We start from the raw sequence: 15,397 nt of genomic DNA on the forward strand, positions 1-15,397 counted from the left end.
GCAGTGGTACATGTCCTCCATGGCAGTGTCCAGCAGCTCCCTATGCCATTTGTTTGAGAATCCTTTGCTGAGTAGCTTTGAAAATAGAGAGAATTGTTTTTTGAGCTTATTTCCTATTGAATTAAGCAGGGTTCAAATTATAATTCGCAATTCCTGAACTTGTTCAGTTTAGCGAATGTCCCGTGAACCCAAGGATGTTCGGAATACCACTACATCTAGCAGTAAAAAGCTAAAGACGTTTTGGCTAGAATTGGGCTTTAACTGTGAACAATGACTAGTTGTATCACCTGTTCACACAGAAAATGGTCTGTAAGAGGTTATTGGAGTTGATAAATAGTCCTGTGCCCACCTCTCCTTCTGTCAGGAATGGACTTGCCAGTAATGGTGGGACCCACCTGCCTTGTGGGCTGCAGTACCAGGGCTGGCCAGCGGGTGCTCCCGGCAATCAGAGACTCAACCCTGCAGCCAGCCAAACACCTGAAGTTGATCATGCAGGTGTATTTAAGGGATGGCCAGACCTGCAGTCTCTGCCTTGGTGTGTGTTTTTCCTGGGCCCTGTATCTTGTTCCTGCATCCCTGTTCCTGTTCATGTTCCTGTTCCTGTCTGACTGATTCGTTGCTGACCCTGCCTGATCCGGACCTCTGCTGACTTCTCCTGTTTCATCCCTGGCTTGTGACCCCGACCATTCTCTGCCTGACCCCCTGTACCTACCTGCCCGATTGTTATTGACCCGGCCTGCCTGACAACGCTTGCATTGTATGTACTGTTATCTGTGGGTGGTTTGGTTTGGTTCGTTTGCACTGTGTTATGTTTTAGTATTGCGCTGCATTTATGTTTGTATTGTTAGTCTTTAATAAATTATATTGTTTATAACTTATCTGAAGCCTGCGTTTCCCTGCATCAGTCACATACCTCTGGTCACACCCCGGAGCCCTGACACCTTCCTTGAGAGATCTCCTATAACATTCTGCTTTCACCCTTTACTTGTGTACTCTCTGTCCCCTATATTTGTGATCCAATCACCTCTGTGATTAATCTATATCATGGTGTTCCTAAGTGTACTGCTGTGTATTCATTATATTGTCCTCTTCAACTTTGGCTCTACTCCATTCAAGTTCTGGCATTTGTACTTGCTTCCCTTGGAAGCAGGATGTGACAGTACTGCTAATGTTAAACACAGTTGCTGATTTTGGTCCACAGATTCAAGATTTCCAGTCTGTGAAATGTGTATTAAGATTATGTCACCTACTAGTCCTGAACCATGAAGACTGTTTATGGGGCGAACGCGAAACACAAAGATGAAAGCCAATACCATTACAATATCCATCAGCTGTTGCTCAGCTTCATTCCATTTCAGCAGTTGTTCATCTGAAAATAGAGCCTAAACAGACAACTACAAAGGGCTTGGCTGCCAAGAGAAGCATGATACTCAGAGAGTGTATGGACCCATTCAGAGACAACTTATTCAGTAGATGTCTAATAAAAGCCATTTGTGAATGTGTATAAGTTATTTGTACCAGTTCCTTGAATTTCCTTCATAATGGCTGAGGCTTGTGCCTGTCTTTCTTTCTGTAGGGCACTGTTTGATAACATTTTGTTTTCTTCCTAAAACAGAAATGAAAAAAAAAGGAGAAAATCAGGTAACTGAAAAGAAACCATACATTGACATCAGATATACACTGCTCAAAAAAATTAAAGGAACACTTTGAAAACACAACAGATCTCAATGGGGAAAAATATCATGCTGTATATCTATACTGATATGGAATGTGTAATGTGTTAGCAACGTAAGGATGCCCCATCATTTGACGGAAATGAAAATTATCAACTTACAGAGGACTGAATTCAAAGACACCCTGAAAATCAAAGGGAAAAAATGATGCAGCAGGCTAGTCCATTTTGCTGAAATTTCATTGCAGCGACTCAAAATGGTACTCAGTAGTTTGTATGGCCCCCATGTGCTTGTATGTGTGCCTGACAATGTCGGAGCATGCTCCTAATGAGATGAAGGATAGTGTCCTGGGGTATTTCCTCCCAGATCTGGACCAGGGCATCACTGAGCTCCTGGACAGCCTGAGGTGCAACCTGGCAGTTTCGGATGGACTGAAACATGATATCCCAGATGTGTTCTATTAGATTTAGGTCAGGTGAGCGTGGGGGCCATTCAATGGTATCAATAACTTCATCCTCCAGGAACTGCCTGCATACTCTGGCCACATGAGGCCAGGCACTGTCGTGCACCCTGAGGAACCCAGCACCCACTGCACCAATGTAGAGTCTGACAATGGGTCTATTGTTGACTTAGTACAATAACCTGCAGAAACCAATACAATTCTGGGGATCATTGCTGTCAAATTAGAGAAAGCAACCCTGTTGCAATTTTTAAATATGTAATAAAGGCATCTCTGCAGTACAAATAAATAATCCTAATGTGCCTACTCCTTTTGGTTGCAGACATAATCTTGCTGAAAGATCCTCAGCATATGGCACAATTCCAGATCAGTCAGAAGCACAGTTGTGCCCTACTGTGAACAATGGTTCTTTCTGACAGACTCTGTATCCTGTAGTTACATAGGGGTCAATGAAGGAAACCATAGATTGTATTGGGGGGGGGGCAACATCTGATACTCCTGGGACAGTAGAATGCAGAATATACTTGAAAAGATTTCTCACTTCAGTCAAGAGGAGTTCAGGTAGCAAGAGAGGTAAGTATTAAAGTAGAATTAAAGGCATTTTTCAATTTGGAGGGTTATTTTCTGACATCTGTGACTCTTTGGGGAGATTTCCCTTCCCTTTCTGTCCCATAGCCACAACGAGGAGTGGGAGGAAATCCCTCTAAATTGAGGAAATCCTGGGGGTCACTAGAACTAGGGTCCCCATTGGAAGATTTTCCCTCTATTACTGTTCTAGTGTCAACCCAAAATTTTAATTCACTTCCACTTTCGATGATAATAAACAGGACAAAGAGAGAGCATGAATTTCCCTAACAGGGACACAGCAATAAAAACTGACAGGTGTTCTAATCTGTCTTCCTCTATCCAAAACTAAAATTGAAAAATGTTTTACCTTTAGGTACTATAAATTCTTGTTTTGAAGAAATGCCTTGAAGTTGCCTTAAAGAAAATCTGTATCTCCTTCTGAAATTGCTGTACTTTCTGAGTCACTGACCTAGAACATGGAGCCATCACCCAGCTGATGCAGTTAAAACTCCTCATTTGCATATTGGTTCTGGGTCAGTAACCAGCAAAATATTGAAATAATTGTAACACAATGATAGCCAGGCTACTAAATATTTTCAGAAGGAAGAATCAGAAATAGCAGTATACATAATTCCCTTAGCACAGGTTTCATTTTGAAGCTGGATTATTGTTGCTTGCTTGCCCTCTGTACTGCTTTGCTGAATGAGTCATAAACTTTCCAGTGCAGAGAAAGTCATTTCTTTCAGTAGAAACATTCACTCATTTTTTTCAGGAGAAGTCTTTAAAAGATCCACTCTTCATCAGGATACAGAAGTCCTGATATTTGGTGATTTAACGTGACTGTAAAGGCTAAGAGTGGCCTCAAATCTCCTCTTCTGGGGTTCCCTTCCAGCACTCATTGCTCCTCCTGCTATCAGTGTGCCACTGTAGGAAGCCAATTCCTATGGGGCACACATATAGGGCTCTGTGCATCCATAGACACACACAGCGTGGCTTGTCCCTAACCCCTGCTCTCTGCTCACAGGATTTGATTGGCAGCAGCAGGAGCCATTGTCTCCCACTGCTGCCTCTATCCTATGAATGAAGAAAGAAAGGAGAGAACTGCTAGAGATGGGCACAGAGCTAGATCGAGTGAGAACTGGTGATACAAATACTGGAACTATTTTTACCTTAAAGAAGAACTGCACTGCATCTGAGCACCACACACCAAAAATGATATTTTATTCATTGTTAATATTCAAAGAAAACTCACCCATACATCCATGTCTCTATGCTTTATTTTGCTGAGAAATAATCTTGGAAAACACCCCTAGCATTTCTGGCAGTGGCCATCTCGAGTAAGGGCAGATGATTCATGTAGCATTTACTTCCTGGAATCCATCTGTCCTTAGCTCAGGCATTGGCTGAGATGAGAACCTTCCCTCCCCTACTCAAGACTGCTGGGATGTATGACATCATTTGCCTAGGCAGGAAACCAGGAAGTAACTGAAGAAATGTAAAAAAAGCTTAAAACTAGTAAATATGATTCCTATCTCATTACTAATGCTAGCAGAATAAGGATTACAAATAGTCAATGTTGATTGAGAGAGTGAAGTTCCACTTTAATGCAGGACATGCATTAAGCTAAAAAATGTCCTTGCTTTAGAACCACTTTAGCAAAATGTCAAGACAAGTTCTACAATTAAAGTGTTACTAAACCCACAACAGTAAAATCAGTCTGTATATGCAGTAAAGCATTCTTGTTATACCTACAGTGGAACCTAAGGGGTTAATCCTCTACATTGTGTAAAAACGCTGTTTGATCTTGACTTCTCTGATCCTCCCCTTCTTCCAGTGTCCCCCTCTTATCTGCTGATCAGACATATCGTGTGGAGTCACTCTGCACATGCTCAGTTTGGCGTGTATTGCTATAGAGGTTTTTTGTCTTGAGAGAGTGCATGTGATCAACACAGGGGCAATCAGTACTGTCCAGACAGAGGTCAGGGGTCTTGCATCCTCCTTCAGCAGAATGAAAATTCCCTCAAACTTTAACCAGTGCTCGGCTGGACACTGATAGAAGTCACAAGACTGCTCTAACTGCTGATGAGAAAAGGTAATTAGCAGTTTATATTTACTAAAATAATTGCACTTCCATGTTGTGTGTACTGTGGGAGACCAGATATGGTGAATACAGGGTCCTGGGTTTAGTAACACTTTAAGATAGCAATCTTTTGTTTGTGCAGATTCATTCTTTTTTGTAGTTTCTGTCCTGTTTCACTAATGTAATCTCCCTGGCTGCAATTGTTACATCAAATGAGATACACCACATTATAGGTGTAGCTGTATGAGCCCGTAGTGAAAAAATATTGACATTTATTATGGATGAATGTGGTTAAACAGTTCGCAGCATTTATAGGTCATTAGCTTATCTGCCCAATTCAGCAAAGAGCGAAATGACTTTGCATGTCATATTTAGACATCTTAACTTTTTTAAATTAAAGGAGAAGTATGACCTAAGATATTTTGGCTTTACTTCTATGGATCACAGGCGTTCATTTTGTTCTGCTTTCCTGTGACCTGTTTTCAGCTGACAGTGGGCTAAAGCTCAGCTGGTCCGACTTTTAAGTTTGGATCCACCCAGATACCTGCAAAGGCAGCTGGCTCAGCCTCTCTGAGAGCCTGACCTAGCTGCTTCCACCCTCTCCACAATCCAGCAATCCAGTGAGCGCTGGAGGGGCAGATTGGAGAGACAGTGACTGGCAGACCAAGAACTGAGCGATCAGTGGTGTTTGATTGCTTAGTTCTCAATTTTAACGGCAGCAGGGGACAGATTCAGCATCGGACGGATGCTGCATCCACCTAGCTGTTTGTTTTATTTAAACCTCAACTTCGCTTTTAAAGATAACTCATTAGAGCACTCACTAACAGAGCATCTGCTGCACAAACTGTTGTGAGGGCACACTGGTGGAGACACCTGAGGCAGAACAGCACAGGCCGCAGCGGCCTTATCCACACCACTGCCACAGGAAAATAAGAGCATCCTCTTACCCTCTACTTCCCACTGCTGAATCTCTTGAGGCATTCTGTGGAGAGGGCTCTATTTCTACAGTGAGAGTCCACAGCTGCACCACAGGGACTGCTGAGAGGGCTCACTGCCCATTGTTCATACTGCTAGCAGGGACTGAGTTACTTGAGGCATGACATTAAGTATATCACCTTTTTACTGCATTTTCACTGCACCTGTGCTACACTTGTACCTATACTGCACTCTTACTGCTTCTTTCCTGCACCTATACTGCATGCTGGTTTACTGTTATTATGTGCACCAATGCTTTTAAAGGGCCCCAATGACAGCCAGCAGAAGAACAATATAAGTACTGCCCCTCCTGTGAAACCATCCTGCAAGCCCTTTCAGTCTCCTTCTCCCCTTTCCTTCATTTCCATGGACAGTGCAGTCCTTATTACTGATCACCCTTTATGCTAAATTGTGTTATTACCATTGTTAATCCATTTCTTTGCCTACTTCATTACCAACTATATCAGGTAACAATATATTACGTTTTTCTTTGATGTAGTACTGCTACTGGGTATTAAATATTTAGTGATTTTCTGTGATATTGCATACACTTAACCTAGTGTGTCAGAGGGGCGAAAGTTCTTAAAGGGCTCCCTCTAACCAGTGGCTCCTATGGGGGTAGTGCTACAATCCTTTTTGCAGGTGTTGTATTTTAAGGTAGTCTACATAGAGATAACAGAGTGGAGTAAGAACACCTGGTGTGCTGGGACTGTGCTGAGCAGCCTTGCCAAGCGCAGTCCCAACCCCAGACAAGGCAGTAAATCTTGTTCCATATGAGACCAGTTCACACCATCATGTTGCAATACTGCGTGCTGAAAGAGAGTACTACATGTAGTAGTTTTTTTTTACCGAAGCCTGGTGCAACGCAATCTATCGCCTGTCACTGGGCTGCTGACAATAGAACTGAATGAAATGCCATTTGTGACATTTGATTAAAGTCTAAAAAAAGGAAAACAGTAAACAGCACCGATGGGCTAGGACTGGCACATTGGCACTATTTTCTGCCAGCGTACACTAGCAGCCATGCATTCAGCGTAGCTTTCTATTGTAAATGAGCCCTTAAAGAAAGATTTTTTCAGACTTTACGGTAGAAAAAACATAAAATGTTTGGTCATATCAGCAGGCATGATGAACACAAGGCTGCTGGTGTGCACTGGCAGGAACAGTGCTGATGCGCCTTGCACTCTCCTTCTTCCACCTACTCCCCTACTGGACAGGCTCACTCATATTTAAGGGCTAGTCTGACCGCTTGCCAAGCCTCCTGTTGGGGATTGGTAAGAGTTCCCTGAATATGCAGATCAGTCACTCCTTATATCTGCCCACTGGTTCTAGAACGTTCTCCAAAGTTCTAGGCAGGGGAAAGTTTCAGTGGGCTGAGTCTGCAGAGCGTTCCAGCTCCTGACCAAAATTAGACCCCTCTGACTTTTACACCTGAGCTGCTATTCAACTCCTATCTAACCATCAGGATCTAGCTCCCCCTAGCTGACTAGGAGGGCACTACACTATGTGGGCACCACACTGTCTGGGGTGGGCATTGTCTATAATAATGTGATTAGCTCTTATCTGATGGTTTTCTGTATAAATTCAGTGTTTCTCTAATAAAGCAGTTCTTGTTTACTACAAAAACTGATGTCTATTTCTATGGGGTAGCTACAGCTATAGTCACTTGCCTCGTGTTCTAGAGCTTGGGAAGTAGCTTCTTGGTCAAGATACCCAGTTGGGGTAACAGGAGTCCGTCACTGTTTTGTTGCTATAACCTTTCTTCTGGAAGGATTCTGCTTTTACTCTGAGGTATATATTTCTGTCTGCTGTGTCATAGCATAAGTGGTATTTATCTAGTAACCTGACAGTTTATGACATCTTGTTTAATTTGCTGGTGGTAAAAGCTATAACTGTGGACATAGTTGCATGTATCAGTGGGTTTCCTGTATACTGTGATGTGCAGTGAGCCATTAGAATCTGCCCCCATGGACTGCTTCCAAACAATTAGTCCCCAGTCCTTGCACCTACCTAGCTTGCTGCCTACCCCCTTCCACAAGCATCATATGTACTTACTAGAAAGTGGCCAGCTATGGGAGAGACTAATTGCATAGAAAAGGTAAGGTTGTCCCCCACAGTACTGCCTATCCTCCTGCTAGTGATCACACCAGGGACGGACTGACCATTTGGAAACTCGGGCACTGCCCAAGGGCCCGGGGTCAGTAGGGGACCCCATGAGATGCCCCTGGTAACTTTTTTATAGACTTTTTTGAGTTTGGGCAAGGACACAGGGGCCCCATACCCGGGGGCCCCATGAGTTGTCAGTCCGCCCCTATATCACACCCTAGTCAAACTTGAGGCTCAGTCAACATGGTTGCCTTGCACTGAGGCAGAAAAGCACAGAGAATGATATACTGCAAAGTGTTTCAGTATAAGAATCTTTCTGCCAATGACAGTACCAATCCATCCATCAAAATGGACCATCCTCACTGCCCATGCTAGGCAATTTCTTAGCTCAACATTATAATTTCCACCTGAATGTACTAAACAGTGAGCAAATCAGGAGCCAGGTGTCAGTTGGCAAGTTCATTAGCTTCTTCTATTAAAGCCAGCTTCTGGCCAAGTATTTGTAATGGTGTAGCACTCACCCCCTAAAGGGCCCACTAATTTGGTCCCAGGGTTCTTTCCCCAGTAAGTGCACTAGAAGCCAGGCACAGAGTTTCAATCACTCTTCTGACTCAATGATTAGCCTAGGTGTGATCTTGAACTTGGGTGATGGATGCAAGGTAACCATGGGATACTCCGGTAACTTTAAGTAGTGACTTGAGGACTCCTGTCTTCCTCTTAAAAATTCTTACAATAGTCCTTACAGAAGCAAATACTAGTCTGAGCTACACAGGGACGCCATAGGCACTGTCCACTTTCCGGCACAGACTGACTCTGATGCGAGAGGGGCATCAGCAGCACACAGTCACTGGGATCTCAAACACTGGTCTGTACTCACTAATGTCCTTGGATAGTTGGATGTCTCCTTCCAATATCTGTCAGACATACCTTCTATGAAGTGTTCAGACCAGATCCCCAAAAAAGAAGTCCCTCAGTCAGCTCCAGCAGAAGACAGCTGGGACCTCGATAAGCAAATAAAGAAGCACAACTGGACTTCCCAGAACAGCAAGGGATCTTCTCCTTCTGGTTAAAAATCCCTCTGCTCCAGGCCTCAAACAATTTATGCACTCTCCCAGCCACCTTATGGGCACTCCCCCCCCTCAGGGTTTGGCTGGAACTGCATAAGTATTCAGGCTGTTGATTTTTCTCTCCCAGCCCACTACTTTTCAGAACCCCCCAGAAGGCAGAGGAAAGCAGTCAAATATGCAACCAGTGAGAAGCAGGACAGCATGAAATAATCACAAGCTGCTCAACTGATTACAGTAGAGGTAAACAACTAAATTTGCTTAACTAGCAACCATACTAGGAGGGTGCTACAATGGTGTTGGGGGATCAGGAGTTGATCAGAATAGCTAGTGACAGTTGCACATCAACCAACAAGGTCCGCAGGCCAGAATCCCTACATGAAGATACCCGTGAGTCAGCAGTCACTAAATGAGTTCCCAGCCTGAAGAAAAAAATATAGGATATCATATTCAATACAATGAAACCATTCATAACAATTAAACCACACTCAGTGTAGATAAGCCACTCTGAGCCACCCAAGAAAACTAAATAGCAGACTTTGTCAGCACCCACCGGACAACTGTGGATGTGTTTAGACACCAACAGCTAATTGCAGATTGTAGCAACTAATAGATAAGTGTAGCAAAACATTCAAATTCACCCAATGTTAACATGCATGTTTGTGTAACAATTGCTACTGATCACACACATTCAGCACATTTATCAGCGGGACTCATGTATGTTCGGCCAACTGCATTTAATGTTTAGAGGCATCCTAACGTGTAACAGGCCATATTAGCAAATGGCTCTATTCTCAATATAGTGTGGTAAAGGGGAATTATGTAATTGGGTGTTAGGCCCCTTTTAGAGAAAATCTTCCTTTAGTGGTGTTATAGTTGGAGTTAGTGCCCATATAAGTGCCAGGATGGGAGGGGGCCTTGTTGAGATCGGGCATGGGAGCCAAACACCCTCGAGCTAATCAGATGTAGCAACTACTGCCAAGGCCCCTGAATAGGGCTGCAACTCCAGGTGAGGTAGTTTAACACCCAGAGGATCCAGCTGTAGCTGTAGTATGCTGCGGGTTGTGAGAGGAATGCAAAAGGCCTTTTAGGCCAGGATAAGAGTCCTCTAAAAGGAGTACTAGTGCACCTAGGATTGAGTGTGTCATCTGGGAGACAGCTGGACAGAGCTATAGAAAGGGACAGTGGGAGAGACCGGTATGCCAATGAGGGCACATTGATGGTACTCAGTGATGGATGCTGTACACTGTGGACTTAGTATACATGGGGAATTGGTCCCAAATTTGTGGTGCTCCTAAGGAGAGAGAAGGTGCAAAGGGGAAAATGGCTTATAAATGATGTGCTGGTATGCCAAACCTAAATGAAAACTACATAGCATGTGTATGTATGTTGTTCTGTGCCAAAGAATTCTGTTAGTATGTCAATGTGATGTTAAATGCCATGGCCATCTTTAAGAAGTTTCAGTTAAGTGCGGAAAATATATTTCATGTGTGGCCATTCCTTTATTCTTGAATATTAAGGCGTATGGCCAGGGATGTTGTGAGTAGGCTTTACAACCAATATGGCGAAGGATTTCATCTACCAGCACAACCATCTCTAGGGTTTACAGAGAATGGTCCAAAAAAGAGAAAATATCCAGGGAGTGGCAGTTGTGTGGACGAAAATGCCTTGTTGATGTCAGGACAGAATGGGCAGACTGCTTTGAGATGATAGAAAGACAACAGTAACTCATGTCAATATGGGCCAATATCTCTGAGAAATGTTTCCAACACCTTGTTGGATCTATGCCACAAATAATTAAGGCAGTTCTGAAGGTCCAACCTGGTACTAGCAAGGTGTACTTAATAAAGTGGCCAGTGAGTGCATACTTCATTTTCCATAATCTAAAATAACAATGCTCAGGCTTTTCAGTGTGACTGGAAACATTTGGTAATTACAATCTTCATCATTGGCAGAGCAATTAGATTAGATTGCCAAAACACCTATTTACATAGATACCATTACCAAAATGTCACGTGTTAAAGATCTGTTAATGTCAGTGTGACTTGTTGCACCTTGCGACAACAGTAATGGATGTATGTGGTGTCATCTATGGCAGAAGCCATTTGGAAATAACTACTGTATATTCTGTTACACAGATCTCAAGGACAAGCTATAAGTAGCGGTATGGGGTCACAATGTGAAATGTCTGCAGCCTGCACTCTTTTGCTTAGACAACTTATAAAACTAAAAACAGGACCATAGCTAATAAATCAAAATAATCAAAACAATGTAGTGTTTTAACCTATAGAACATGAATTCAGACTTTAAACTGTAAATCCCCAAAGCACTTGTATGTCGCAGGAATGAGTTTCTGTATAAACTGCGATCATAAATACAACTACTATTGCATTTATAGTTGTACAGAGTACATAAAACTTCATACCATTCATATCTGTCAACATTCCCAGCACACTTTATACAGTAAAATGACCCAACCACATTCACAGACACACAAATACAGTACACACTCTAAGGCCAGATTGTTCGGATCCCAGCTAACCTACAGGTATGTTTTGGATCGTGTGAGGGAGAGCTAGACATATGTAGATTGTATCTCTGGTGGGAATTGAGCACAGGATTAAAACAAAGCAAGCATGTAGGCCCTGTGCTCTGAATAATGCTAAAGAATACACATTTGACTGATTTCATGCCAATATACTGAACTCTGATTGGCTACATGCTAGAGATGTGCATGACAAAAAACTTCCTTTGCTTCATTTTAGATTACTTTGTCGTCACGTCAATAATTTTATTTTTCTTCATATTTCTTATATTAGAATGATTTGTTTTCGGAATTTGGTTCGTATATTTGGATTCTTCTTGTATATTTGTTGCTCCAAATCAATTCCTATTTTCAGAAGTTATTTCCGAAGATTCTGATCAATTCGCTATGTTTCCAGTGCAACTTTGCATTGTAACTTGCTTGTGGCTTCTTGCGATTTCAATGCAACTTGCTTATGGCTTTCATGTTTTGCAACTTTAGCTTCGGCTAATCATAACAACACAGAGAGTAATGCATAATATAGAACTTACAAAACCATCTGAAGTTGTAAATGAAAGAAAGAAAGAAATACATGTGACTTTGTTGTTATTGTTATAATGTATTTCAAATTCCTTGAAATTCATAACTATTGTGATTCGGAGATTCGGATGTATCAGAATCTCAGAATAACGAAAATTTTAATTCATATCGAAACGAATCGCACATGTCTATTATATGCACTGTGCATAGAGGCATTCCACATTGCATCACCTTTTATAAAGAATCTGTCATCAATTATTTAGAGGTTGTATATATAGGAGTGCACTAATAAGACAAAATATCATGTTTCCTCTGAGCCTGTCAGTACCTCCGCTGAATCAATGAAATACAAACTTCTCTCTGGACTGGAGTTTGTTGGATGGTTCTGGCAGTGTCCCTGTGCAGTGCACATCTTTTTTACTCAGTAAAGGCAGCAAAAAATGAAATTTAATATTAAAACTTGACTTTAAACAAGCAGAATAATATTATTTAGTGAACCTGACCTGACCTAAACTATATCTAAGATATATTTAGATACTGCTGCACTATGGTTTTATTATATTTGATCCCACATGGCTTCTGAGTATATGGAGGTGTTGCGGTGATGAGATGGTGTTGCCTTGGAGACAGCGGTCCTTGGAGTTCATACATGCTGGGTTTTATGTGAATCTTGTAAGGTGCTTGGTCTGAAGAGAGGTCTTAGGATTGATGTGCACCAGGTGGATGGTTACATATTTTGGGTGATTAAATCACAAATAGAACATTATTTCCTTTTAACTTAAGGAATTTATTTTAGTACATTTTTGGGGAACCTATCCAGTGAGGAGATCAACAGGTGGAGAACAGCGGAAGGATAATTTGCATAAGTGCAAGAACTGTTTGGATTGGGGGTAAGGGTAGAGGTAGTAGATACCAGAGTTTTTCATGTGGTGGAGATAAGTTTGCCACACTCATTTGTTTTTTTCATGTGAGTATGTTTATTTGGTCTAAATAGTTTACTTATCTTAAGAGATTACACTTTATACGATTTATATATTTTTTACATGGTGGGAGAGAGAAACGTTGGAGTCAAATTGCATATCTACATACAAGAGAAGACACAAGTGTATGGACTGAAGGGCTTGATTTGCTTCATCATCTGGTGAGAGCATGAGGAGAATATAGCAATTCAAATATGAAATCTTTCCTGTGACTCTAGAAATGAACTTTAAGCACCGGTTACATATATAATACAGACCTAAACTATGTTGTAAGATAACAACAGTGCTTTAGTAAATGAACCTTCCGGTACCAATAGTTCTCAAGCCAGGCTGATGTTTAAATAGATTCCTGTGTTCCGGTAGATCAACTTGCATCCTAGGCTCAGGTTTTACATGGTAGCCTTGGCTAATATGAGAATAAATTTGAACTCTAGATTAAAATATATAAAACAAAAAATGAAAAAAACACAATAAAACACTTTTTTTCTGCAATACTAACTTCAGTCCCATGTCCCATGCAGTAGGATGTTTTCTGCCACTAAATGCTGCTATTCTTTCATTTGTGTGTGTGTGGGGGGGGGTATTATCACACCTGAGGTAAGATGCTTACTGCATTTTACAGCAGTTTGTGCAATCCGATACAACATTAAGACAACATTAAGACTGACTGCCTTCACCTCTAGTGCAGAAGAGGACCCTTGAAAAAATATGTACTTTTCTTTTAACGTAGGGGAAAGCCTTAGGTGGGAACGATGGGGATGGATTTAGAAAAAAATGAAGCTCTGCACTAAGTTGGCGCCCCCTCTCATTCAGCTATCCAATGCCAGATCCTCTACTGATCACTTTAAGTTTCTTCATTTGACAAACAAATGACAGGGGGCAAAGCTTGTGCTTCAGTACTGTTGCCTTAAAAAAATGTAGGCCAAGCCAGGTTCACTTTAAGAGTCACATTAGTGCTAACAAGCACCTCTGTTTTGTTAATAAATGCCTCCTCCTGCTGAGCCATTCATAAGATTATATAAAGAACAGGTCAAGGAAGAAGGTAGCTGGCTATGAAGTCAAATGATTGGTCGGGGTCATGGAGATGACAAAATTCTGTAAATGTACACAACTAAGAAGGGGGATGGAATTGGTGAAAGAGGACCAGTCTGAGTTGGATGTAATTCTCCTAAAATTCTGACATTTTCTTCAACAGTGTAAATGTTAAAATACATATCTGTCTATATATGTAAAACTCCAGATTGCTTGTGCTTTCTTGCCAATGTTTCTAGTGTCTACAAGATTAAGCTGATGTTTCTGTTGTTGTATTGTGTTATATACTACAAGCCTACACCATAACAGTGCATGACACCGCTTTTGTATCTACGTATGAAGATACATGAGTCACACATTACATTTGTGCAGCCCCTGGAAAATAACAGCTGAAGCCAATAGTGGAAGGAATACAGCAGAAAGCAAAAACATGTGGGAAATGATCATTCTGTGCCTAGCTTCAATAGGCTAGTAAACAGATTGTAGATGTGGAAAACCAAATGTTACAGAAGCCAAGGATCATGCAAGGAGCAAGGTGCATTGCAAAGTGTAATATTCTGTAAACCAATAGCAAACATCGAGCTTTGATGTCATTGATGGATAACTATGTTGTATAGGTTACTGTAATCGTAAAAATGCAGCGCTATACAAAATTAATGAATACACAAATAAATAAATATATCAAACTGTATGTATGGTGTAATTAACACAAATACATGCGCTGTAGAGTGTTATATCCATTAGTGAAAATAACGTCTTAATAGTGACGTTTAAAGTGCAGAAGTGACACAAATATAATAAATAGATTCAAAGTCCAATAAACATCATAAAGTGAATTCCGTGACTCCAGTGGCTTGAAAACGAATGTATATTGCACATCTGGCACACGTCAGCACAACAGGTAATCAGCACACTGTCACTCTCCAGGCTCCAGGAATAACATCCATCCAGCAAAGGGAACCATTTATAGGTATACATTGGGAGTAATAGGAATACACCTTAAGGAGGCTCAAAATAAACGAGCCAGAGAAGAAATCCCTAATTGTGCAGTATTTTTATTAATTAAGGCAAAGATTTGACATATAAAAAGAATGCACTCACATCTGGCAAGTGAAACTGAAACAAATATGTCTGCCGGCCTTCCTCGTGTCCTGTGCGGCGTGACGTCACTAGCTGGGCTCCTTCCTAACGCGTGTTGTGCCCGTGCACGTTTTCAAAGCCTCTGCTGGATGGATGTTTATTCCTGGAGCCTGGAGAGTGACGTTGTGCTGATTACCTGTCATGCTGATGTGTGCCAGATAATCCCCTGAGTTACCTTTCCAGATCCAGATGACCAGGAGTGGTCTGATTTATTCAAATGCGCATTATATTGCGCTCTCTGGTTAGTGCAATATAC

At 41.6% G+C, this 15,397-nt stretch overlaps 1 protein-coding gene across 2 annotated transcripts in view; it reads right to left on the reverse strand.

Moving 5' to 3' along the window:
* Positions 1 to 15,397, reverse strand: part of MYOZ2 (myozenin 2) — a 117,263-nt gene that overhangs the window by 79,513 nt on the left and 22,353 nt on the right. For both annotated transcript variants that reach the window (XM_089691778.1, XM_089691777.1), the window contains exon 2: positions 1,519 to 1,606. In XM_089691778.1, the coding sequence (XP_089547904.1) occupies positions 1,519 to 1,594 (76 nt within the window). In that variant the 5' untranslated portion in view covers positions 1,595 to 1,606. The remainder of the gene's footprint in view (positions 1 to 1,518; positions 1,607 to 15,397) is intronic.

The sequence above is a fragment of the Staurois parvus genome, unplaced genomic scaffold (assembly GCF_062004578.1).
Source record: "Staurois parvus isolate SC_StPar_1 unplaced genomic scaffold, SC_StPar_1.0 ptg000572l, whole genome shotgun sequence".
NCBI classification, from domain to species: Eukaryota; Metazoa; Chordata; class Amphibia; order Anura; family Ranidae; genus Staurois; species Staurois parvus.